The sequence below is a fragment of the Triturus cristatus genome, chromosome 2_1, assembly GCF_964204655.1.
Source record: "Triturus cristatus chromosome 2_1, aTriCri1.1, whole genome shotgun sequence".
Lineage (NCBI taxonomy): Eukaryota > Metazoa > Chordata > Amphibia > Caudata > Salamandridae > Triturus > Triturus cristatus.
This window is the reverse complement of record NC_140581.1, coordinates 601,526,721-601,551,159: the sequence shown is the minus strand read 5'-3', so window position 1 is coordinate 601,551,159 and position 24,439 is coordinate 601,526,721. Positions and strand designations below refer to the sequence as shown.

The window sequence follows — 24,439 nt, the reverse complement described above, 5'->3', positions numbered from 1 at the left end:
TGCGTATTACTGCTATTGAGGGCAACCTTTAATCCTCCAGCAACATACCTCGTTTTTTGTTTTCTAGGTACATCTATTTCGGTGGCAGTTAGTAAAAGGAAATTCTATTGGGAGGCCGTTCGGTCCCATCACCTTCCTGGATTGTATACTACAGATTGCTGAGATATTTCATCTTCTGTTGGGTGAACCTCCAGTGCCACCCAATGTTCTGGAGAGAGGATCGGAAAAAGAAGGTCTGCCAATAAATCCCTGGACTGGTCAGCTGTGACTGAGATAGCGGGAGAATACAATTGCGCAAAACAGGAATGCGAAGGCCTCCGCTATCACCTGTGGGTCCTTCAATATTTCTCCTGTATCTGCTTTCAAAGTGGTTACCCAGCAGTCTGTCTGTTCCTGCCTGTCGAGCCATGATATGAGTTTGCCTGCCCTACCCCCAAGCTGCTATATTTTGTGTTGTGCCGCTAAGTGTTTAGTCCCGGCTGCTTTTGTTACTAATGTTTTTATATTCCTGGCGCTTTTGGTCTAAAGTGTTTCTGGCTGTCTCGTCATGTGTGCACCAGAGTTAATTCCATATCAAATATATCTCTCTCTAACTTCTTCCATTTTTTTTCTTTCTTCTGATCCACTGTGGGAGAGAGCGCTTGTCCCTTGAGTAGTCTTGAAAGCTTTCCAAAGAGTCTGAGGGGTGGACTGAATAAGACCTGTTCTAATACATTGGACATTCAGGTACCAAGGTTTCAAATAAATTGTGTTACTCATCGGTGACGTCCCCAGGGTGTAGCATGCCCAGACCAGGGAATGACTGTAAATGCCCCATGCCAAATTTTGTACCTCTTTAAAGTGCATTTTGTCAGCCAGCACCATAATGTGATCTATGCGGGACAGGCTATTATGGGCTCCAGAGTAAAATGTGTAATGTAGTGAGTGAGGATTAAACTCACGCCACACATCTAAGAGCCCCAGGGCACCCATGAAGTCAGCAAAGTCGGGTCTGGTGCGTGGGGTGCCTCTAGGCAGATGGCGATCTTTCTGATCGCATAGCGTTGTGTTCAGGTCCCGACCTATCACTAGATCTCCGTCAGGTAGATCTAATATTATGCTGCCCATATGTAGGAGAGCTGTTCTGTGGAGCGCTGGGGAACATAGGCCGGTAGGATATTAAAACATCCTTCCTCCCATGTGCCTGCTTCAAATCAACCCTGCGCATCTATCCGGGTCTGGCCTACTACAAAGGGGAAGTGATTACGCAAATGTATTCTCGTCACTCTGGACCCAGAGGTGAAACCCGTGCGTGCTATTAATCTATAGCCCCACCTATCAAGTACCTTGCACAACTTTTTCTATAAATTGATATGTTTGATTAGAAACCATATTTGGACTTGGACTGAATGAAAAATCTGAGTTTTGAAAGGGTAGATAGGATGAACTACAGGCTATGTAGATGAGCCAAGATAAAGGTGAGGTCTTATAAACTAATCTGCTAAATTAGTTTTTGAATCTTTGAACAAGGAGTTTAAACTGCTATTGTTAGACCATATCTTGTAGTTAATGAAACTGGTCAAATCGGATAAGCCCTGTCCGGTCTGTATTTTACAGCTCGTAGCCAATACCATTGCTCGGAGGCATAACGAAGGCCCCCGCAGCACCCGCAATGTGGGGGGCAGGGTTCCTTCTTTCAGAGGGGGCCCGCTCACCTCTTAAAGCCATGCCATTGCATGCCTTGCAGAATGTGCACCATGGCATGGACTAAGAAGTAGGTAAATGCTCGGGAGGGTCACTCTGCTTTCCTGAGCAGGCTACCTGCAGCATAGGGGGTTCTCAAACCCTTCAGTGGGACCCCACTGAGCTTAAGACCAATTAATATCTGTGGGATCTGAGAGACAATGGGGCCCCTCACCACATTTTGCAGGGGAGCCCCATACCAAACCTCTTGGAGTAAGATTTTAGTTTGACCATCAGAATATCATTGCAAGCGGGGCAACAAGAAGGCCTGTGGGAACTATTTGCCAATGAAGGAGTGCAGAAACTGCAATGCATCCATCTTGAGTATCATTAATTAAAACTAATATTTTTCAAGGTCATAGCTATAGTATTTTGATTTTGAGTCTTGGTTGTGCACAATCTTAACTTCTCCTCGTAACAACTTCAGATAAAGTTGCATACATTTGTTCATCTAGAAAAGGGTGCATATAAACAAAAATGCTCAACAGTTTGGTGTAGAAATTCACCTCCAGTTAAATTAAGGTGGCCCATAGGAAAATGTCCAGAAGCTACACCTATCATATTTTTGCAGCTGTGCGGTTATTGCTGATCTCTGAATAAAAATCTATGTTTTTGCACATATGCTGTGCCAACATCCTGTAGTGCTTCCTCATTTATATAAACTTTTTGTGTGTAGAAAACAAGTAGCACAGGGTAGTGGGTTAGCGCACCACTTGGACACCCAAAGAGATTTAGTATGGTTAGGAGAACAATTTGGGAGTTTCTTTCAGGAAATTAAGTAGTAAACAAGATTATAGCATTAAAAGTTTCTTATATGGCATTTACAAGCACAGTTTCAAATGTTCTATTTGCTGTAAATAACAGAACTTACTATTGCTATAGTGAATGGTAGTCAATTTTTCAATTCATGAAGGATGAAATGGTGAATTTAGCCATGCCATGATTTGAAGTACTGCTCTCTAAACCAGTCACACTAGATGTCAATAGCAAGCCCTCAACTTAATGAGCAATCTTAATGGAAATGTTTACTATTTTACCACTGAAAGACAAAAATATATATAATGTTGCATCTAGACCTACCGTGGGAGTTACTTCTGGTTTTATTGGATTCCCACTGCTATCTTTGCCCTAAAACATGAAACATTGACAGTATTACAATATAATAGGAGACAGCATGTTTACAAGTATTTTCTGGCGTATCACTCACATCCAGCAAATGCCTGTATTCCGGGGGAATGGTACTATCATCTTCACCTAGTTTCTTTATCTTCATTGATGTTGCTGACTCCTGCAGTGTAACAAGGAAGGTATTAATTATGGAAAACACATACTTTATCACTTGTGGATGAGCCAGTGCTCAAATGGGCAAATGTTTGCATTATAGTGATGATTCAAGAACATGGCGACACAGTGCACTTAACGAAAGTAAACTATTTACTTCTTAACGCTCTCCCTTCAACATCCGATGTTGTGAAACTCTGGGCGTGCTACAGAAGGCAAAGGGGTGACTTTACTACAATCATACATTTAAGAACAAAATGGGCACCACAGTTGGGTAACCAGAAGAGAAAGGAAAGTTTCTTCTACAGTAAAAAAAAAAAAAACCATCAACCTGGGGGACTGCCTCTTGAAGTGATATCTAAGTATGTATTATAGAAGTTATTGGATTGTTCCCACTTGGATGCCAACTACCTTACATTAAAGGTGTACAGGCTGTACACAAAGTTGATTTGGTATGTGTAGACCAAAAATGTAAGCTGCAGATAATTTTTGTAACAACTCAATACAATAACTAAGAATGCTGAGGACACAAGTTCTATGGCTGACTTGCACGTTGAGTTTAGAGTTTTAATAGCCTATTATGAGCCTAATCTACAGGGGCCAGTTTGAGATGTTGTTAATGCCAGACTCCAGGAGCTAATAATACATAAATTATTTTTAAAAAACTGTGCTGGGAGTTCCCAAACCTTGAGCAAGATGCCATAACTATACATATACATTGGCATTAACAAACGGTATATTTGAAAGACATTTATCCCCATCCTCCCTCATGCCCATATGGCAGGATAGAGGTGGAGTGCCCCAGGTTGTCCAATCATTGGGTAAAATGGCTGTCTCTTTGTGCCTTCAATACTGTTAGCGTCCATAGTGGAATTGTTCTCCCATCTTGTCTGTTAGTTGGTATGTCTCCAATCTATCACTGCTGTGTTCAGCCCAGATTCCCAAGATTTACTTGAATGTTTGGGGGCAGCCCCAATGTGCATATATCATCTTTTCTACAGCCATACCAAAAGCCCATATTCCGTGCCCACTCCAAAACTTTCAGTAGTTCAAGAACCCCTGCATTTTTTGAGCTATGAACCTTTTGGCCATGGCAAAAATCTGAATCACAAGCATTCTCTAGTCTTAAATCTGGTCCTTTGACCGTCAGATCTCAAGTATTGTTGGTGGTGCCTTGATGTTTATTGGCAGCTTCTTTATTGTTTTCAGTTTTTTGTCTATATTTTCCCATAGGGTGTAACTTCAGGGCAGTATCATAATATTTACAGAAGAATATCCTCCACCTACATCTCTGCATGCAACTATCATTCCTTGCAGTCCCACATTTATAGAGCTGTACTCTTGCATTTACATTCTACCGAAGATTTTCAGTTACATCAGCTTAAAATTGCCTTTTATTGATACCTCTCTGGGAAATGCGAGGGGCACCTATCGCATATCATTCTCTATCATCCCAAAGTCACACCTCCATTTTTTCCAGAGAGCGTCTGTGTGCTGACCACTAATGTAATATATCTTAAGGATATTGCCTTTCTCGCTATATATCCTTCAATCAACCTTCTCTCTAGCCCGGAGTCTTCCATGTTATGCTTGTCCACTCCTACATACACAATGTATATTTGAGTTGCAGGTACCTTTAAGTCTGGCATTCATTCATTTTGTATTCAGCTTGTAGGTGCACGAAGCGCACCAGCCCATTGGCTTCTCATATCTTACTCAGTGTAGAAATTCATATATTGATCCTGATTCTAAAACTCTCAAGAACTATCACTGCCTTCAGTCCACCCTGTTTTCTTGTTGAGCCTGAAATTAACCCAGCAGTGCAGAATTAGTGGATATTCTGGGTTGAACTCCGAGAACCCCCTGATAAATTAGAATTTTCTGTGGGAATCAGCAATTCCGGGTCCCATTCTCCCAGTCATTCCATTTTCCCCTAGGGCTTTCACTATAAGGTTTTAGCACCTGAAATCTCCAGGTGCAGGTAAATAGATCCACAGTTTACCTGAATAATTCTGGTGGAACCGGTAACTGCTTTTTCCTGATATCATCTGAATTAAAATGTTCTTCGTAATGAGGACCGATGTGTGTCTATTGTACTGCTACTATCAATTATAGTAATTTACCCAGATGTTGAAATGCATGCAGTAAAAACACATTCTTGAAATGCTACACATCCAAGGGGCTGGACTCAGAATGGGTTAGGCTAATTTGAATGAGCTATAATCAGCTGTTTTGGATGAGTTGCTGCTATATGATGTGCTGCAATATGGGGTACGTGAACAGCCCTACCAATTGGGTAGTGTAAGGTTAATATTTCTGTTTAATTTGAATCCATTTTTTTAATATTCTCAGACATTATGGTTCTCTACTAATAAATAATTCATTAGGTGCTGACTTACCGTAATCACAGGACCAGTGTATTTTGGGGATTCTGGAACAACTTCTGGCCCTTCCAGTGTGCCCATCAGTTCATCTAACGCACTATCTAGTCCAGCCTGATAAGGAAATGTGCAGTGTGAGAAAGTAACAATGAGCCATAGGTATTAGTGACAAGTAGTAGCAATGAGGTTACAACCCATGGTCTTATTACAGCCAAAGAATTACATAGCTCAAAAAGAGCCCTTTCTTAAATACAATTTTCAGGTAAAAGTTAAACGTATGAGGTCACGTGACCTCAACCCACACAACTGCAATATTATTGCACACTGGAGAAAAGCGGAAAGGTTTTACTGCAGCCTAAAAAGCTTATTTATCAAATGCAGTGTCCTTTCCTGTTAGTTTCAAAAGAGCAGAGAAGAGATGTGGTCAAGTGTTCATGTTGCTGATTTTGGAAACCAGACACATGCCTTCCAATATGGGATAGGTGATTCTGTCTAAATTACAATATCCCTGTCCCTAAATGTGAAAATGTGCATAATATATGCATGCCGTGTACATACGTAAAACAAAAAAAATGTGTTAGCAAGTACTGTCCTCAAACAAAGCTCCCACTCCCTTCCACCTCATGCTCCTCTCGCAGTCACATCATGCTTTCTGTAATCTGGTCTCAAGTGAAACCCACAGACTCACTGCCATTCTGTATGAAGCAGTTGTTTGAGGTGCTAAATCCGTTCAATACCACAAAGGCAAAACATTTTGTACAAAACTTTTTTGTAGAGGACCCTAAAGTTGCATTAATTCCCCCCCCCCAAAAAAAAAAAAAAAGAAAATCAGAATACTCAACCTATTCTCAATTCTATTTCTAATAATAACAGTATATTTATTAATTTGCGTTTACCACTCATCACAGCCACAAATATGACTGACCACAAAACCTGATGAACACCACAATCATTGGCAGTTAAGAGTCCATAGTCATCAAACAGAATTTCAATTGATTTGATAATGTAAGCAAGAAACTCAAAAATTAATGATAGCCAAGACAGCTCATTACAGGGGGAAGACTCAAGGAGTGACCATACAAAAAGTAAGAAATGGGGCTGAAAGTTGTGCCATAGTACCAGTATTCTTGGCCAAGTGATAACTGGCTGGCAGTTCCCAATTAAACATGAAATCTGGAAGTTGTACAAGATGATGAAAGACTCTCCCTTTATAACGACCTCAAGCGGGTGTAGGGGGTGAGTGGGAACTATACCAGATTCAAAAGAATTTTGAAGGCAATACCTTTCCAGAAAGCTTGCATTTGGATATTAGACAATTTAAGCCACAATGCTCTTAGTTTAAACCATTTGCAATGCGTAGGACAGAAGCAGCAAAAATTATTTCCTTGAGTTAAAGTGAAAAAAATTAAAGCGATCTGCAACGCTGTGCACAGTAACAATGCAAGTGTACTTTTATTGTCAGATACTCATGGAATTGAGGTCAAAGTGCGTCGTTGCAAACCTCACCTTTAACTCGTATGCCCCCACTGGTGTGCATTCAAGATAACTTACTGTATTTTTAACGTGATATTCTGTATTTTAGGCACTTTATAACTGTCATTATGCCAAAGTAAGAGGTTCATCACACTGAAAAACGAACCCCAAATCAAAAGAAGTTTCCCGGTTCCCTATTTGAACTTCCATGCACTGCATACGTACCACTGCCTGATCACACACTAGCAACATCTATAATAAAGGTGAATCTCAGCCACACGTCTCAGGCTGACAAATTCATGCCGATAAAATCAAATCCTTCCTGTGACCAAAGATTTGATTGGTCCACTGTGCATTATTCTCCATCTCAGATCCTACCTCTTCCCTGGCCATTTAAAAAAAAACATTAACCCCCCTATCCCCCCACCCGCCACCCCCCGGACTGATGCACAAAGATATTATAGTCACCTATCTGAAAGTCAGTTATCATGGGGCTGGCAGTAGGGTCCAGTGTCATGAATTACACCCTTCACCTTGACCTTGAGCATCCAGACCATAACTGGAGATCCAACCTGAAGATAATGGTTGCTTTAACCCTTCCTCAGGCCCCTCCCCCCCAGCTGCCTGCACACAGTACACAACTCTGGATCAGCCCGAGTCAAGTTTCATTACCTCAACAGTCTGCACAAGAGGACCATCTAGCAAAGCTTGAGGGTGGGTAAATTCACCAGCTTAAAGGAGCTAATGAAGTGCATGAGGCATTCACCAGGGAATATGTGAATAAACCCTCAAAATAATTCTGCAATTTTGATACCATCTCATGAGCCCCACTTGACAAGTGATGACAAGTCAAATGTTGGTGAGTAGCTACAATGTCTGTAGAAGGAAGACTGGACGGGAAGCATTGAGGGAAAGCAGCCATCTGAAGCTGGCGAGATCAATCTCCTTATCTATGGATGTTGACAAATACGATGGGAATTGTAAATTAGGGAATACAGAAGGTTTGTGATATGGAAATCAGGAATACATCTTCCTCACAGATCTGTCTGACGTAGGCTGTTCTTTTGCGTGTTGTCTAGAAAATAGGTGTCTCTTTCATTTTTATGAAAGCTTTCACACTCTCAAGCAGGAAAGAACTATGCAATTTTAAGAATTATGTTGGTGTCTCTGCAATGCAAATGAGCCTTGCAAAGCACACTAAATGTTGCGTTAGAACTCATTACTTTTCACTAAAACATACTAAAAGCTCTACTGCTTAGTCATCATTGACATCAGGGATAGCAACATAACTGAACACGGTTAGGTGCGCAGACCCCGCACCTAATACTTCACTGCAAAGGGTCACAGTTGAAGAAAATAGACAAAGGGTGTCCACTGGATGATAATTGTGCATAAGCACTAGACGCTGTGGCAATGAGCAGCAGTACAGTAGAGGAGAATACCAAACAAGCCACTGAACGACTTCCAGTAAACTGCAGTAGACTTGCAATGATTTAGTCATGCTCTTTTCCAATATGACCTTTATAAAATTGCTCAGTGCTTCTGGGAAAAGGTTTTTAATGCATTAAAGTACAGGAAACTGAATATTCATCAGTTAAACGCCTTCCTCTCTCTGAAATGAAGCCTTGGAGGAGGAGTTAAGGCTCAGTCACAAAACCTTCCTTTCTTCTCAATGTCTGCGCCCAATGGAATTCACTCTCCACTCAGGGAAACTCTAGAATCATCAGTGCAATTGTGGAACGTATTTTCATGTTCCAGGAAGGCCTACACTTTCCTCTGTATCTTTAAATACAACAGTACAAGGCACAGTTAACTGTAGATTACAGTATCGCACACCAAGTAGGCTAACCCTAGAAAATGTTCAACTGATTTGGGTGTACAGAACTGATCAGTTCCGCTGACTGCTGCCGGCAATGTGTGAGACCTTATCTTCTGGTGTTTGTCATACTCTGGAAGCTTGAGTGGTTTGAAAGTTCTACATACAGTCTTTGTATTTATGCATGGTGCAGAGTCCTGTTATTTTTGACCATTTTTGGCAAAATGCCCTTCTATGAGAGATGTCTAATTTATGACCCAGTCTGATATCTCCCAGAATCAATGGTAAATTACCAGTGGGACCTTCTCTGAGTGTAATATATTTTGCGATTATATCAAAGATAAATTCAGTAAATTAAAATGATACTACGCCAGGCATTCAGCATCCCCAGGCTTCCTCAACTATTTGTGATTCTCCATCTATGCAAATAGGTCGCAAAACTACTGAATTAGTCCTTTTAAGCTACTGAGCCAACATGTCTGTCCTCTTCCTCCAAGCAGTGGATTACACTCCCAGAGAGGGATGTGGTCTGATTAAAGCCTGTTGAACTGTTTGTGGGCATTTGTATTTATTGGGCAGGAACATGTCGACCTCATTAGAGGGTCAAAACAACCCCCTACTGTTTTAATCTAGACACTGGAGACAGTAATACAGTTTATAGTCCACCAGAAGGTAGTTTTCGTTTTTTTGACCCTTTTACCCACCACTGTTTCAATAGATGGACATCTCCAGCAACATACATACAGGGGGGCACAAGAAGTCCCCCTTAATTATTAGAAAATATAGCCGATATTGGTACATACATTCGACCAACATGAGGAGAAGCCCTATGATGAAGCATGCCACTCCATGGTCGAGAAAGTAACACTTCTCGGATGTCTTGCTGCTCCTTCTCTTGTATACCAGTAGGAGCCTCATAACATCATAACCCAGGGAACTGACTTGTCAATTTATAACAACATCTACCATCCAATGTGCAGATCTTTCTAGGGTACTATGCCCAAACAGAACGTTATGTAAAGCATGTACTTCATGATTCACTGACTTTCCAAAAGAAGGTCCATGAATAGAAAGAAAACTCAGTGATAACAAGAGATAACCTACAAACTGGACAGCTGTAAACCATTTAAGCTAAAAGCTAAATGTGATTGTTTTCCACTAAACATTTTAAACAAAAGATTCTGCCTTCCTTTGCAGTCCTCATGGGCCCAGTGCCTTTCGGAATAGGAAATACTGAGCGGATTATGAACTGCTTTGTTCATATAAGTGCTTACCCCAGGGGATGCATCAGCAGCTACTGGCTTCTTGACCTCTTTAGTCTGAAAGAAAGAAAGAGTTGACCATAAATGCAAAGACAGAGGTGTTAGAAGCTTACAAGCCCTTCAGTAGGTGCTAAACAAAGACACAGGGGTAGCAACGGTGGTGGGAATCTTTTATCCTAGCAGCTGGCTGCCGTCACCTACCTCGAGGCTTGCTTTACTAGTAACAGCTGCTGCAGCTCCCACGGCACCAGCAGATCCGACTGCGGCGACAGCAGCTCCAGAGGATACTGGTTTCTTCTCACTTTTTATCTGGAAAATTTCAAAGCGAAAAGGTACTTCAACTGGCCTGGAATATTTTATGAAAACATGTTGTGGTTAATTTAGCAGAAGAGAGCCTCCCCTTTCATTATAATGAGAGGTTCTCTTCAGTCAAATGGACACACCGCACAGTGTTCTGAGGCCTGCTCTGGAAAAGGAATGTGAAGAACTGAAATGTTTGATGATGAAAATATTCGTTGGACTCCTCCCATCATGGAGACGCAAACACCATAACTTATGTAACATCTTTCCGTGTACACTTACTAAAGACTCTTTACATGCCAGAATGCCTGGAGTGCAGAGTACTAAACAGACATCAGAAGTCCAAGGTCTAACAGCAATACGTTTTGGTAAGCACACTTGTAAGGTAATGAGTGACCTTTGGGCTCTGGGTGTAACCTTTACGTCATATACTTATTCCCTGTGGGTAAATGGAGTTCTTCATCCTCCAGAAGTCGAGAAGGTAAGTGCTGCTATCTTGGAAAAAGAATTCCACTGATGTTCACAGAGCTTCAATGATGTATGTTTCTGGCAGTAGTGGCAAAGGCAATCTTACCAACTACATTTGTGTTATCTTTCTTTTCGTTATTAATATTGTAAGAAACATTTCTAGATATGTTTGGATTCTTTTAAAGCACTATTAAACACTTCAACTTAAGGTCATAAATTATCATAGTTAGGAGCTCGAGAGACATGCTTCACAAACCTTGAGTCAAATGTCTCACCAGGATCATGTCAAAGCCTGAAAACTAACAATAAACTACCTATATACTGTTGTACGGGTGGACCAAGATGTCAGAGTGCACCACCGATCAGGAGCACACATTTCTGACATAAGGGCTTGACTTGCACTCTGTAACAAACACTTACATGACGAGGGTAAGAGTCATAATCATTCTGATTATTCATAGAAAGGAAGCAGATATAACATTTGACCAGGGAAGGAAGAGAGTAAGGAGAAAATAAATAAAATGAAGATAAGAGATGTTTATGAAGGCTTAGCTACCTCAGTCTATTTTACTTGTAGTGTACTTTTTTTGATAGCACGCTGAACCCAGGATACAGATTTATCACCTTAATTGAGGTTATAACAAAATTCTATTATACCAAGTATTGGGTGATAAATTATTAGAATTGTTCAGCAAAATGTTATCTGATAAGAAACTAGCACAACAGATAACTCAAGAATCTTGCAACTAAGATTTTGCAAATTTAAAGATAAAGCTTAGAAGCCCAACAAAATATTAGAAATTGTGAGTGTTAAATTAATGTTTTATATTTGCTCAACCTTATCCCATGCCCATCTCCAGAACTGCTCAACCTTTGCACATTGAAAGATGATGTTGTATTAATGAGCCTTGTAAATTGTGGAGGGGACCAGCAAAGTTTAGAAGTCTTGTTAGACTGTATTAGCGAAGGAGTGATGAAATAGCCTATATTTATATAGAAAGGGAACCATGCTATGCAGTCAGATAAACAACATAGAATAGAGGGATAACCGATTCAACAAGGTATGGTGGTTACTTGTAACTGATGGTCTGGTATAAGGGTCCCCAGTGGTCTGGAAGGCTCATCAATAAGTCACCATAGTTCAGTTTTCAAGCGTTCCCTGACAAGCACGTCCTTGGGTTCAGCTCTGAAAGTGAGAAGGAGAGCATTCCAGTGTCGGGCCATGTTTCCCAGGTATCTGCATCCCTGTTTTGATCTTGTGAACGTGAACTTCGATCAAATTATGTCAATGATTAGGGATTTCTAGCTAGGGTGTTAAATGGAGCTATTCTGAGCAGGGATGTTGGGCCTTTTGCCAGAAGGGTTTGTGAATGGGGCAAACAAACCTTGAATTTTACACTGGGTGTGTTAAAACCTATTTACGTTGATTAAAGCACATTCGGACAGGCTGGTTTTGTAGACTAGCAATAAGCATTTAGAACATGGCATTATTGACTACTGCAAGAGTATGGGTGGAACATAATGAGATCTCTATTCTGTTTGTCTTAATGGTCGGTTTGACCTCAGGACAATTTTTTACAGAGTAGGACGATGTGGAGATTGCGCTCTTTGACTACTGCACTCACTTGTGGAGCTAACAAAGTATAGAATCAAAAAGTAACCCCAACTTCACAACTTCTGGCAGGTTGGTGGGGGGATCCTAAGACTGGGACCAGTAGAAGGGTATTGAGACAGGCTTACTTTCTCCTATTACAGGTATCTCAGTCTAGATTCGATATATGCAGAGGAAGGTCAGCAATCGCCAGCAATACAGATTCCACAAGGTCTGGTTGGATTTCAAGACCCATTAGATCATTTAGATGGACAGATCTAGTCATCAGAAGTTTCACTGTGAAAAAACTCATTGGTAATGAAGACCTGCTTTTCCCGACTCTGAACATACTAGCTCCACAAGGTTCCACCCTCACTGTATTTTTAGGTGTCGCCTGGTGTTAGCAGTGCGCATACGCTGCCCTCGCCATGCGAGGGCTTCTTGGAATAGATCCGATTCCAGAAGTCGTGTCGCTACTCCGCCTACAATTTTGATTGGTGCATGTCGTTTTGCATCATGGATGATGCAAAACACAGTGTAATGATTGCACCGGAGGCAATCATTACCCTGAGGGTTGCCACCCTGTCCGCTTTTGGCCCCGCCCACCGGGATTCGATCTTTTACTTGCGGCGGGAGACAGTGTCTCTAAATTAGCCGCTAAGCACTTCTTTTTTGTATTACCACATTTGCCTTCAACAATGGCTGACGCGCTTTTCATTTCTCTGTTCTCGGCTTGTTATTGTAGCAAGAAAACGTAGAATATTATGGTGTGCATGAGATCGGATTCCCGAAGCCAGATTGTATGTGGAGGAAATGGCCACGTAATTAGGAAAGGTCTGAGCACCTTTGCTGTTTTTTTTAAAAAATATAGTTGTTTTGCTAATCTGTTAACACGTAAACACAGCTTGCTAATCCGAGAGGGCAATGAAGGCACATTTCGGCTTTTCTTTTCTCAGGCTCAGAGGTCCCTGGATGCTAGCAGCAGCAACAGAGGTGAATGTCAAACAAACTCACCCAGAGCGCTTAACTGTGACTAAACTCTGCGGGGAATTAACATAGTTTACGTTCTCTGAGTGTTACTAGAGACTCAGGGCTCGGGTCCATTAGACAAATTGAGAATGGGAGCTTGGGGGGCAGCCGAGCACGGCGAGGTCTGCCCCCCGGGCAGATTGGGAGGGGGGGTGTGGCCGGCTCGTGGCCATTTTACCTGATTTGGGCTACATTGGGAATAGCCCAAATGCAGCCCAATTTTAGAAACATAGCCCAAAGTTAAACAAGGGTTTTTCGCGCTCACCCAGCCACCATTTTAGGTTTGTTGACCTGGTGGCTGGGAGCGCTTGTGCAGGGCAGGTTTTTTGTCCCCTCCCGCCCTCCCTAGTTTCAGGGGTTTAGGAGGGGGGGCAATTTTTTCTGTTTTAGCCTTTTTTTTGTGGGCGGCATTTGTTGGAACAGGTACATAGGGGGTATTTGTTGTATTGTCGCTTGGATCAGGTGCAGGCGGGGTGGTTAACAGTTGGCCGGGATTGGCTGGAGTTTGTTGTTATATGTTGGTAGTTTGTGAGCAGGAGCAGGGAAAGGGTAACAAGGTAGGATAAATTTAGATTAGAGGTTGGTTAGTTACAGTAGCACAAGGGCAGGTAGGGATTATGGTCAGGGGAGGTTACGACTTGGAAAGGCTAGATTGTGTAGGATTGGGTTACATTATGGTTATGGAATGTTATGTTGTATTTTGTGGGGTGGTGGACCTGATGAGGGGATCGTAGGGGTGGGGGGGGAGGAACAAGGGGCCAGGAAATTCTTGTATAGTGAGGTGTTTAGTTTTGTAAGGCAGTGGCCAAGGGATGAAATCTTGATATGCACCTGTTTCAATAAAGCGGCCTTTTTCACACACAATAAACTGGTCTCGTGTCGGCTCGCCCCTCCCCTTATCTCCTAAGGAGAAGAAAAATAAACACGGCTTAAAGCGGTGAGGCGCTTTGGGACCCGGAGGAAGCGGGAACCGCCACTTCTGATGGAGCCCCGGCTGTCACGGGGGTTACCGGGTGTCCCAGACGCAGAGATTACTCTGCGAATGCCGCGCGGATCGGAGCTGGCGGCCAGACAAGGTGTTTAAGAGAATTCCTTCTCCCCACCACCGTGCAGCTCTGCTTCAACAAGAGCAGCGAGTAGTGACCGTATCAGCTCGTTTCAGGGCCGTGCGTCACAAGAGACGATTTGTTTCTCTCTTTCCTGACAGACGCCGCTTGGGCAAGAAGAGTCGGCGTTAATGCACACGCTGGACTTGCCCGACATATCACCTGCCACGCAGATGCCGAAATAAATACTTGCATGTCAGAGCAATCTCTAAACATCGTATTTATCTGATAATTATATACACGGATTGCGAGTTTTGTCTCTGTAATTAAAAAAAGTTTGTATATCAGTGACATTAAATGGCATGTGTTTAGGCGGCAGATAACCATATGTAATGCAAAATTGACTTTTATGTGTGTGTGTGTGGTCATATCGTGAGTGCGAGTGATTCAATCGGAGTGAACTGAGGAGAGGGTTGTACTCTGCCATCTCGACCAGAGGCACACACAAGGAGAATGAAAGGGGAATTTGTGAAAGGAAAGGGATCAGAAGCCAAAGGAAGTGACCTTGTGTAAGGTAACTGGTGCTCAGGTAAAGCGCTCCAATACCTTAGGGTTGAGTTTGCTCTATATAAAACTGCACAAAGAAAAAGGGCATGGAAATCAGACGTGCACATGGCCTAGCTCAAAGCAGGTGTAAACGGTAATCCCATGTACCAGGCAGCAGATAAAAATCTGCACTGAGTGGTACTACAAGCACCCTGGCCAACACATTTCAAGCTGCTTGCAAAAATGCCTGCTTACTGGAAATGTGTTCTAGTGTCACAGCTTTTAATAGTGCAGAAAGTGCAGTCGCACCGGTGCCTAGAGGTCATAAGGCCCACAGCACCTCCATTGTAGCTGTGACCGTGAAACCAGGGAACCAGGGCATTTTAATTACCTTCCTTAGTGACAATAGCAGACTTTCTGGCTCACTGGTTCGTTGGGAATAGTTTACAACAGATAGCCTTTCTTTCATCACTACCGCTCTGCTTTTCTGATTTATCGGTTCCTTTTTTAGTAAACCTTTAGTGATTTTAGTCAGTTTAACGAAAATTGTCCCCTTCTACATAAAATCGGATCTGATCTGTAGTGATATGTCACTGTGAGGAACTCTACTATTGTAGATGTACCTCTTGTGACCTGGTGTCATTCCTCGATCAGTAGAGTTGGGAGCGATACGTCACTATGAGGAACTTTACTATGGTTTATGCCCCTCTTGTAAACTGGTGTCATTCCTAGATCAGTAGAGTCTGTAGTGATACGTCACTACGAGGAACTCTACTATGGTTTATGCACCACTTGTGAACTGGTGTAATTCCTATATCAGTAGAGTCGGTAGTGATATGTCACTATGAGAAACTTTACTATTGTTGATCCCTGATCTAACAAGGGTTTTTAGAATTATTTTTTTTCTCTAATTTTTACCTAGTAATATAGCTAAATATACCCCTAGTTTAAAACGGTGACCTATTTTATCTGCTTCAAAATAGTTACATCAGGAGTCCATTTTCCTTTTGCTCACTGAACAGTGGTTTTGAACTCTAAAAGGTAGGAATTGAAATACTCATCCGCTAAAAGGTTTTGTGGGGCCAAGTTGCAACAATTGCATCTTTAGGCACTATAAGGGTCTCATTTGGATTCCAGATTTAACAAGCATTAAAAATGCAATAGGTCTCGCCTTTCATTGGGTTAAAGCCATTTGCTTTGCTATACAATACCATTAGCAAAGCAAATGGCTTTAACTTAATCAAAGGCGAGACCTACTGCATTTTCAATTCTTGTTTTTTTCTGTTGCTGGTCTTCTCAATGTACTCACCAAGATGCCACACAACATCACCTTTCACATTACACGATTCTTTAGGTATATCAGACGAAAATGCACAGTTCATTTTTATCTCTTTAGAACTAAACCTTTCAATTTATTTCTAATGCCTGTTGCTCCCAGTGAGAATCTCAGAATAGTGTTAATTGATGTTCTAGCAGGTAAGATAACGGTCCCTCATTATCACTAACATTTCTTGCCTTTGGTTAGGTACATAAATCTTTGCAATGATTTATCATAATACACTGAAGAATGTTAGACTGTGGCCTCTTTCGCTATATTTCACTATGTGAAAGCTAATTGTGACATGCAGCTTAAGACCCACCCTGTAAATTAATATTTTACTGTAACCTAGTTATACAGTCACAAAAAAACTAATTCAGATTTTGAGAATCGGGATTTGGGTATTCTGATCACAATGGAAACCTTTTTGCACGGAAGTGAGAAGTAGCTACACAAAACAATATATAAATCACTCCAACATAAAGTATAATGTGCTGCAGCAGCAGGCAACCCATTCAAGGATGACAGACCAAAGGCGCGGTTAATATCCTTGCATCTAAAAATGTGTTCTTGCAAGAATGGCATCATCAATGTATGAGTAAGTTGACAATATCTATTTTTTAAAGAGTATAAATGAAAACAATATGGGAACCTTTAGTTAAGATTGACTGCAATGACTCACTTCTGCAGGAGGTTTACTTGATGCAGCAGATGCTTTTGCTCCTTTTGTCTGAAAGATATGGATAATGGGTCCTTTTAGATTTGGAATTACAAAATAAATAACGAGATTATGTCAACTTTGTCTGGCAGTTTTACAAGCTATGTGTAAAGGGTCAAAAATAATGAAAAACGATTGCAGCACACTGAAGATCTGTTCAAAATGTGACAATGCATATCACTCCCCACTGCTTCAGGAAACAGCAACCAAATTAAACCCAACAAGGATCACATCTCTCTCTTAACATCATAACAGTGAGACCTACGGGCATATTTACAAGGGGATTGCACCACCGGAATGTCACTTTTTCCGATGTTTCGGTAGGGCAATGCCCTACACCATATTTACAAAGTGGCCACTTTTTGTAGCTTAACGCCTCTTAGTAAATATGGTACCCTTTCACGCAGATATCTTCGTGAAAGGGGCGTGCAATGGGTGTTCCTGTAGGCATTCCACTGCAAACCCCATTATTTTTTTATGCTGCCCCAGATTTACAAGGATGTGTAAATGTAAGACAGCGCAAAAGACGGATGCCATGCAATAGCAGGCATTAGAATGGCGCAACAAGGAGAAATACCTTCATAAGTCCTTGCTTTATTCTGCAGCACACATAGAAGGTGCAAAACACCATTAATGATTGTTTTTGGGTAGGAAGGTGTCCCTTTCTTCACAAACAATCATTAAAAAATGATGACTTGCTACTGATATGTGTGCTATTTTCTGCAGCACACAACATAGAAGTAACAAATCACCATTATTGATTGTGTATGTGCAGGAAGGGGCACTTTCTTGCACATAAACAATCATTCCCTGCGACACAGGCACCCTTGCACTATGGCACAAGGGTCTCTGTGTTGGGGCTAAGTAGCTATCTTTAGCGCCAGCGCTAGGGAAAACACAGGGGTGCGTTGTATTGTTGTAAATACAAGTATCCCTGCGTTTTGGAAATGGCGGAGCGTGACACTGAAATTTACCACAACGCCGTGCTCCACCTTGTCCTTGTAAGTATACCCCTGGTGTCTCCATACTGCATTCTGTAACTATTAGCTGCTACGTGAACATGATTGGCCTGTGTCCACATGGTCACTGGTACGAAATTTGCCTGAGCTAATCAACGTGGATCAACCATCCCAACTGCTCAGATGTAGACATCAGCACTGCAAGTATGAGATTAAACATATAGTATACAATGCGGCTTAAGGAAACTTGAGCACTTTAGCTATGGGGTGATTAAGTGATTTGTCCAGAACCACAAGACGTTCATCCGAAGCCGTGTTTCAACCCTGGCTCCCCCAGTATCAACAGCTCTAATCACGAACCCACATCTCCTTCTCCCAAATACTTCCAGCAATATCTGTAACTGCACACAATGCTGCTGTTCTTAATCTTTATTCAAAAATATTCCCAACAAATATATCTGATGAAGTCCTACCACCATAATCTTTTTAGAAGTGGAACGCTACCAAGTGTCACAAAATCCTAACATTTCATACAATCATTTTGAATTCTGCACACTATTTTCCAAAGGGATTTTGTCAATGGAATGTTTCTTTGATCCAAAAGTCTGCATTGCTCCGTTGTCAAACTTTTTACTCCACACATTTTGTCGGATTGTGCAGGTGTCAAAAGTACGCTTACGTGCTGGTGTTCTGGGAATCTTTCACATTTCTGAGTAGCAATCTCATCATTTTGAATAAATGCTACACAAGTAATTTGCTCAAATCTTGAAACAATTTAGACCAAAGATACCTCATCGAATAGTATAATTTGTGTATAATTGAACAATTTCAATTATGTTAATTAGCAACAATCAATGCGATAACTCAAAGGTCTGTGTGATGCGAACCTCGTTTTGGGAAATTGGGGATCTCCGCCTAGTTCATAAAACTCTGGCCAGAATATTATCAAATTCATAAAACAGTCTTTCCAGAATGTGTGGGAAGAAGATCTGCAAGCCAGAGGTTTACTGTGAAAAATATCACATCTCAAATTGTGGATTTTTCTGCGCAGGCCTTCCACTCAACACCTTTAATGAAGGAATGATTAAAAAAAAATATTGTTTCTGGGTTTTCCTCCAAGCATAATTGTTTTACTTAAACAAGTGTAAACACAATCAGTATCTACTGACATTTTCATAGCATGAATCATGCAGATAAAACAGTATTTACAAAATGTTCGCCGCAGCAAAGACTGTGCTAACATTTACACTTTTGCTTAAAAAACACATTTACGTTTTTACAAGACAATATACTGAAAAATAATCATGTACAGCCAGAAACCACCTACTACTATATAATTCTGGAGAAATGTTATAAAAGTTGCTATTTTATTAAATGCAGAAGTCAGACTTTTGCAATATTAAGATGTCTGAAATAATATTTTGCAAGTTTCTTCTATACAGGTACTGATCTTTACTCATTCCCAGTTGGCAGTCATTTGGGAACCAATTGCCAGAGTGCAATGACAACCCCTGTTCTGTGAAGACGCCTGTGTCTAGTTTTAAATATAAAAATAGAACAGTGGGTTATTATTACTATTATACCAATACAACAGTGAGACAACTGGGCATAACCATTCCATTCCACTACAAACTTTCTCCAGAATTCTATGCTATGTAATTAGAATGGTGTGCAGAGTTTCTATAATGGATTTTTGTTGGGACTCTCCAGCACCATACACTACGCATAAGAAGCGCAATCTAAGCTGACTTTTACAGTCGCAAATTTACTCTTCACAGAATTCATCCCTATCATTGGAGAATAATTGTGAAATGTATGGGAATCACAAATTTCCCTTCGAGTACTCCTTGAAATCCATGAGGATTCATTTTGATGGACACTTCTACTGTGTTATATCTGCTTGTGCAGATTGTCCACAAAAAAACACACAATAACCAGGAAAAGCAATATCATATAAAATGTCATGTACTCACGTCTGAAGCAGGTTTACTGGTGGCTGCAGCAACTGATGGTTTTTCTGTTTTAGTCTGAAAACAAGCAGTGAAAGGGATATTACTTTTAATTAGGAATAGCGTCATCATGTTGTTAACAATAATTAGTATCATATAGGTGATGCTCTACAAAACAAATTATTTGCAGTCAACATTCAATAAAGATAAGTGTAGCTTGTATACTCCAATACTAGGGAAGGACTTAATTTGGCAGCACTTCAACATGGACGCAAATATTGATGTCTGTGGATAGTACCAATGAAACTCATTATCTCTTATCGATAGCATCTGTAAGGACATGCTACAACTACATCAACACTTTTGTTAGTTTACGGCTGCATACCAGGCACCAGGGCCTTTCACTCTCTAGGTTGGACTGCCTTCTAACAAACGCACATAGGATCAAAACTGATGGGCACTGGAGACATAACTGCTACCGCCAACTCCGATGCCATGAGTATCACTGGAAGGACCATGCCTGTCTTTCACACAACTCCCCTCATGATGCCATTATGTTTTTCAGCCCCTTCAGTAAATGTTCTTTCTGAAATTAATATTTACTAAGGAATCTTGCCAAAGAAACAGTAAAATCTTAACTGATGTTGCATAAACAAATTATATCTTGAAACAACAAATGACTGGTACAGGGAGTATCTGTTAAAATGAATACTACAAACCAGCAGATCTTACACGTTATCGCCCAGGAACTTGGGGTCTTTCATTATTGATGTTCAGTATTGCAAATGAGTCTTTTTAGGCACTCAACTTACTATGTAAATTAGCTGGTTAAAATCGTTTTGCCCATTCATCCTAGGTACCTTCATTTTGAATAGCAATACTTTCACAACTATGGGTAAATGTTAAGGGTAACCCAACAGACGTCATCATGCGAGAAACATGTGTATCTTACACATAAGATAAAAGTTGCAACAATTATTCATTCTAGCTAGTTAAAACACAGACACAATCTACAAAAACAGCCTTAAAAGTAACAAGCCACAATAAAAGTCTCAACGGGCTTAATTGTCAAAGAATATGTAAAAATTCAAAATCCATTCCTCATATGTATTTCTCCTTTGCTTTCTACAGATTCACAAAAATCCAAAAGACTACAGATGAATTTGAATGGAGCTCAAACATTTTGTATGTTTAGTCCTATTGTATAGCCCAATACTTATCAATGCAGATTTCTTGCAGGATGGAAATCTGCCGGAGTAAGTATTCCAAGTAAGTATTGCAGATGCATATTAATCGCAGGTAACTCGTTTTTTCCTCCTCGAAAAACAGCAAAGAAATCTCTTCTACTGGAGCCCCTTGAAACATGGGGAATTGTGGGTGCTTTCGCACACCTTCTTTAGCCTTTTTTGGGAAGGTATGTAAATTAAGAACAAATCTATTGGGAAGGCGGAACACTATCCATACAGTCACAACTTGCACGGTTTTCACTATCTTCTAGATGGCCCATGCCTGAAAAAAATCAATGTTCTCACTATTACCATTAAATGCATAGCACAATGTGTCATTCATGAATATGTTCCTCATTAGTAAACTGAGTAGGTAAACTTCCACAGAACTGAAATCCCTAAATCAGGGTCAGCCATTTACGCCTGTAATCCATTTTTATGCACATGTTTAGAACTAAGGTGTTCACAAACCTTCGAGAATACAGACTATATATTGACTGCAACACATTGTTGTTGATTTTCTGGAGACTTCATGCAAAAATATATGAATCCCGGATATATAATTATCTTCGTTCTAAGTTTAGAAATGTAACTTGTCCCTTGTATGGAGTAGAAGATGCAATAAAAACAGGTCAAAAGAGATGTGGAGCGTCCCACATGATATACAGGAAAATATTATTGCCAGGTGTGATGTGACAGATGGTGAATACTTACCTCTGCACCTGGCTTGCTTGCAGCACCAGATGCTTTTTCTCCTGTAACCTGAAAATAAGTGGTGAAACTAGTCAGTATCGGCCTAATGTTTTGATAATATTTTCAAACAACTGAATTATCAGCATTTAGAACACCCCTTCACTGGATGAAAAATCAACAGCACCTGCACTCCTAATCAAATACAACAAGCATTTGCAATGCAATAGGTCTCACATTTGCAAGAGCTTAAGCTATTGGCATTATAAACGACAATGACTTTTATTTATCTGTTTTGATAATTAACACATAAATAAAAGCCATTGTCATTTACAATGCCAGTAGCTCAAACTCTTGAAAATGCAAGACCTATTTTACTTCAAAGAAGCGGCCACCATTGTGGCTGCTTGGAAAGTGAAAGTGCGCATGGCGCGCTGAATGTTGCACGAAAGCCTGTCGTGCCCTGCAGAAGGAGAAACTCATTAAAGAAAATAGTGGTCACAGCCTAGTTAAAGCAGACCATGTAACAACAGAAGTAAAAGGGCCAGTCCCCATGGGAGGTTACAAATGAAGACAAGGCAGAACTAAGGAGGGACTAACAAGCCTATTAATGAATCAGAAGTCAGCATTTATCAAAGGACAATGACAGAAGCCAACAATAAATATGGGCGGAGAGTGGGCGGTGCTTCAAGTCCATACTCAGATACAGCATGCCTCGCACAGCAGCGGGTAAGCTGCCCAGGCGCGACCTAAAATGGATTAAAGTGTTTATGCATCAAGAACAAAGACGAGATAGAATGTATTAGTATTGTTTATAACATGAATAATGAGTAAATCTCACACTTATATTGAATATGTCAACACTATGCCCCCACCCTGTACCTGGTTTGCACCCATACGGAACATCTTACGCACATTGATGTGTTTGTTTTCACTAATGTGCAGAAATAAAAGGTGATTCTAAAATGGTCCTTGTTCCTGTGACTGCTACCAGAGCAGGACTTTGGGAGAAATTCGGTGATTGGGAAAGTGGTTTATGCTGTAGAGTTGCGACTTATGATTCCCTTGTGATGGGCAACAAATACTGGATAAGCTTAATTCCCTACAATTTGCTGTCATGACCAGGTTAGGCAAGACATTTGGCTACAGGGATAGGGCACATTTCGAGCTTTTACCGCACTCTGTAGGTGGAATTAACAAGCCGCCCATCCCTAGAATATACTCATTTTCACCATCTATGCATTGATAAGGTGGAGGTGGGTTTTCAGTTTGTGGCGACAGAGTGGAATCCCAATGCAATGAGGCTGTCAGAAGGTTTACGTTCATTCAGAGGTAGGCTGGTAGATACCAATGATGAATTTAGAATATTTAAAAGACAGTGGATGCAAGAGAAAAAGGACATCATCAGGAACAAGGTGCCATCCACTGGAGAGCACTTGCAGCAAAGAGGCAACTCTGCCAGTCAGGCAGAGAAGAATCTTGGGTGTCTAAAGAAATGAGAGAGTAGAAGTGGCAAAGCAGTCACGTCATCTGAATGTTCTTGGCCAGGTATGCATGAGGTTAAAGACTACAGCATTTAATACATGAGCCAGATGCAATTTCCAAGGCTCCTTCTGTGATCATCAAATATCCTGTTCAGACTTGCTTTTCATCTCTGACAATGATAAATTGAATACATTCCTTAAAACAGCCATGCAAGGCTCAGTGTCAGAACCAATAGCAACGAGGCCTGCTTGAACCCGCTAGAATTATGTAACGATTGAATGAGGAGAAATACATTCTCAGTCTCCACTTCTGCATTTGTTTCAGTGAGATTTGTACAACTATTAAGACGAGGAAGGCTGCAACTCTACCGATGAGGTGATATCGGCCATTTAGACTTGTGGTGGTGCACAGGTGTGTACACCCACTCAAACGTTGTCAATCATTTACACAGCACAAAACATATTTACATACAATCTATTGATTCTGACGAAGGCCTACACAAATGGTTTAAAAATGCAAGTACACCAAAAGCTCCAGGTGTGCGTCCTTATCATGCCTATTTTGGATAGTGATGCAGTAAACCGAAATACCAGTTTCAGATTGGGATAGATTATGTGGCGTTCACATACAAATTGAATTGATTCTCCATCATTTCCACACCTCTGCTTCACACCAGTATGACCAAGGACGAGCCATTGAAGAAATCCAGACTGCGATATTGGTCTTACTGTAGAATTACCTACAAATAATTTAGCACTCCGTAGGCTTGCACCACTAAACTGTTCTCCATGACATTCACCTGAAGTGACAGATGGAAGGGGAACGATAAATAAAGGTAGAATTGAATTTCGCATTGAGAGAGAGAGAGAAAGACTTAGAAGAAAGGAAGAAAATATGGCCAAAGAGTCTGGGATAGGTATCAAATCTATACGGCCTAATACAGAGTTCAGCAAATGGGTTACTCACTCTTAAACGTGAAGGATATCCCATCTGACGTATTACAAGTGCATTATATCCAATGACACTTGTGATATGGCGGACGGGATTTCCATCACATTTAGCCCACCTGACCAACTCTAAATCAGGTCCTCAATCTAACTTGGGTTTTCAATGAAAATGAAAACTATTTTGCATAGATCACATTGACGAGTTGTTGTACAGCATATGTTCAAAAGTGTT

At 40.9% G+C, this 24,439-nt stretch overlaps 1 protein-coding gene across 23 annotated transcripts in view; it reads right to left on the bottom strand.

Annotated features, from left to right (window-relative positions):
* CAST (calpastatin) overlaps nucleotides 1-24,439 on the bottom strand; it is a 564,844-nt gene that overhangs the window by 252,659 nt on the left and 287,746 nt on the right. For all 23 annotated transcript variants that reach the window (XM_085632507.1, XM_085632509.1, XM_085632510.1 and 20 more), the window contains 8 exons: nucleotides 21,800-21,847; nucleotides 19,884-19,937; nucleotides 16,916-16,963; nucleotides 10,137-10,244; nucleotides 9,948-9,992; nucleotides 5,403-5,498; nucleotides 2,930-3,010; nucleotides 2,803-2,850 (listed from right to left, as the gene is read on the bottom strand). In XM_085632507.1, the coding sequence (XP_085488633.1) occupies nucleotides 2,803-2,850; nucleotides 2,930-3,010; nucleotides 5,403-5,498; nucleotides 9,948-9,992; nucleotides 10,137-10,244; nucleotides 16,916-16,963; nucleotides 19,884-19,937; nucleotides 21,800-21,847 (528 nt within the window). The remainder of the gene's footprint in view (nucleotides 1-2,802; nucleotides 2,851-2,929; nucleotides 3,011-5,402; nucleotides 5,499-9,947; nucleotides 9,993-10,136; nucleotides 10,245-16,915; nucleotides 16,964-19,883; nucleotides 19,938-21,799; nucleotides 21,848-24,439) is intronic.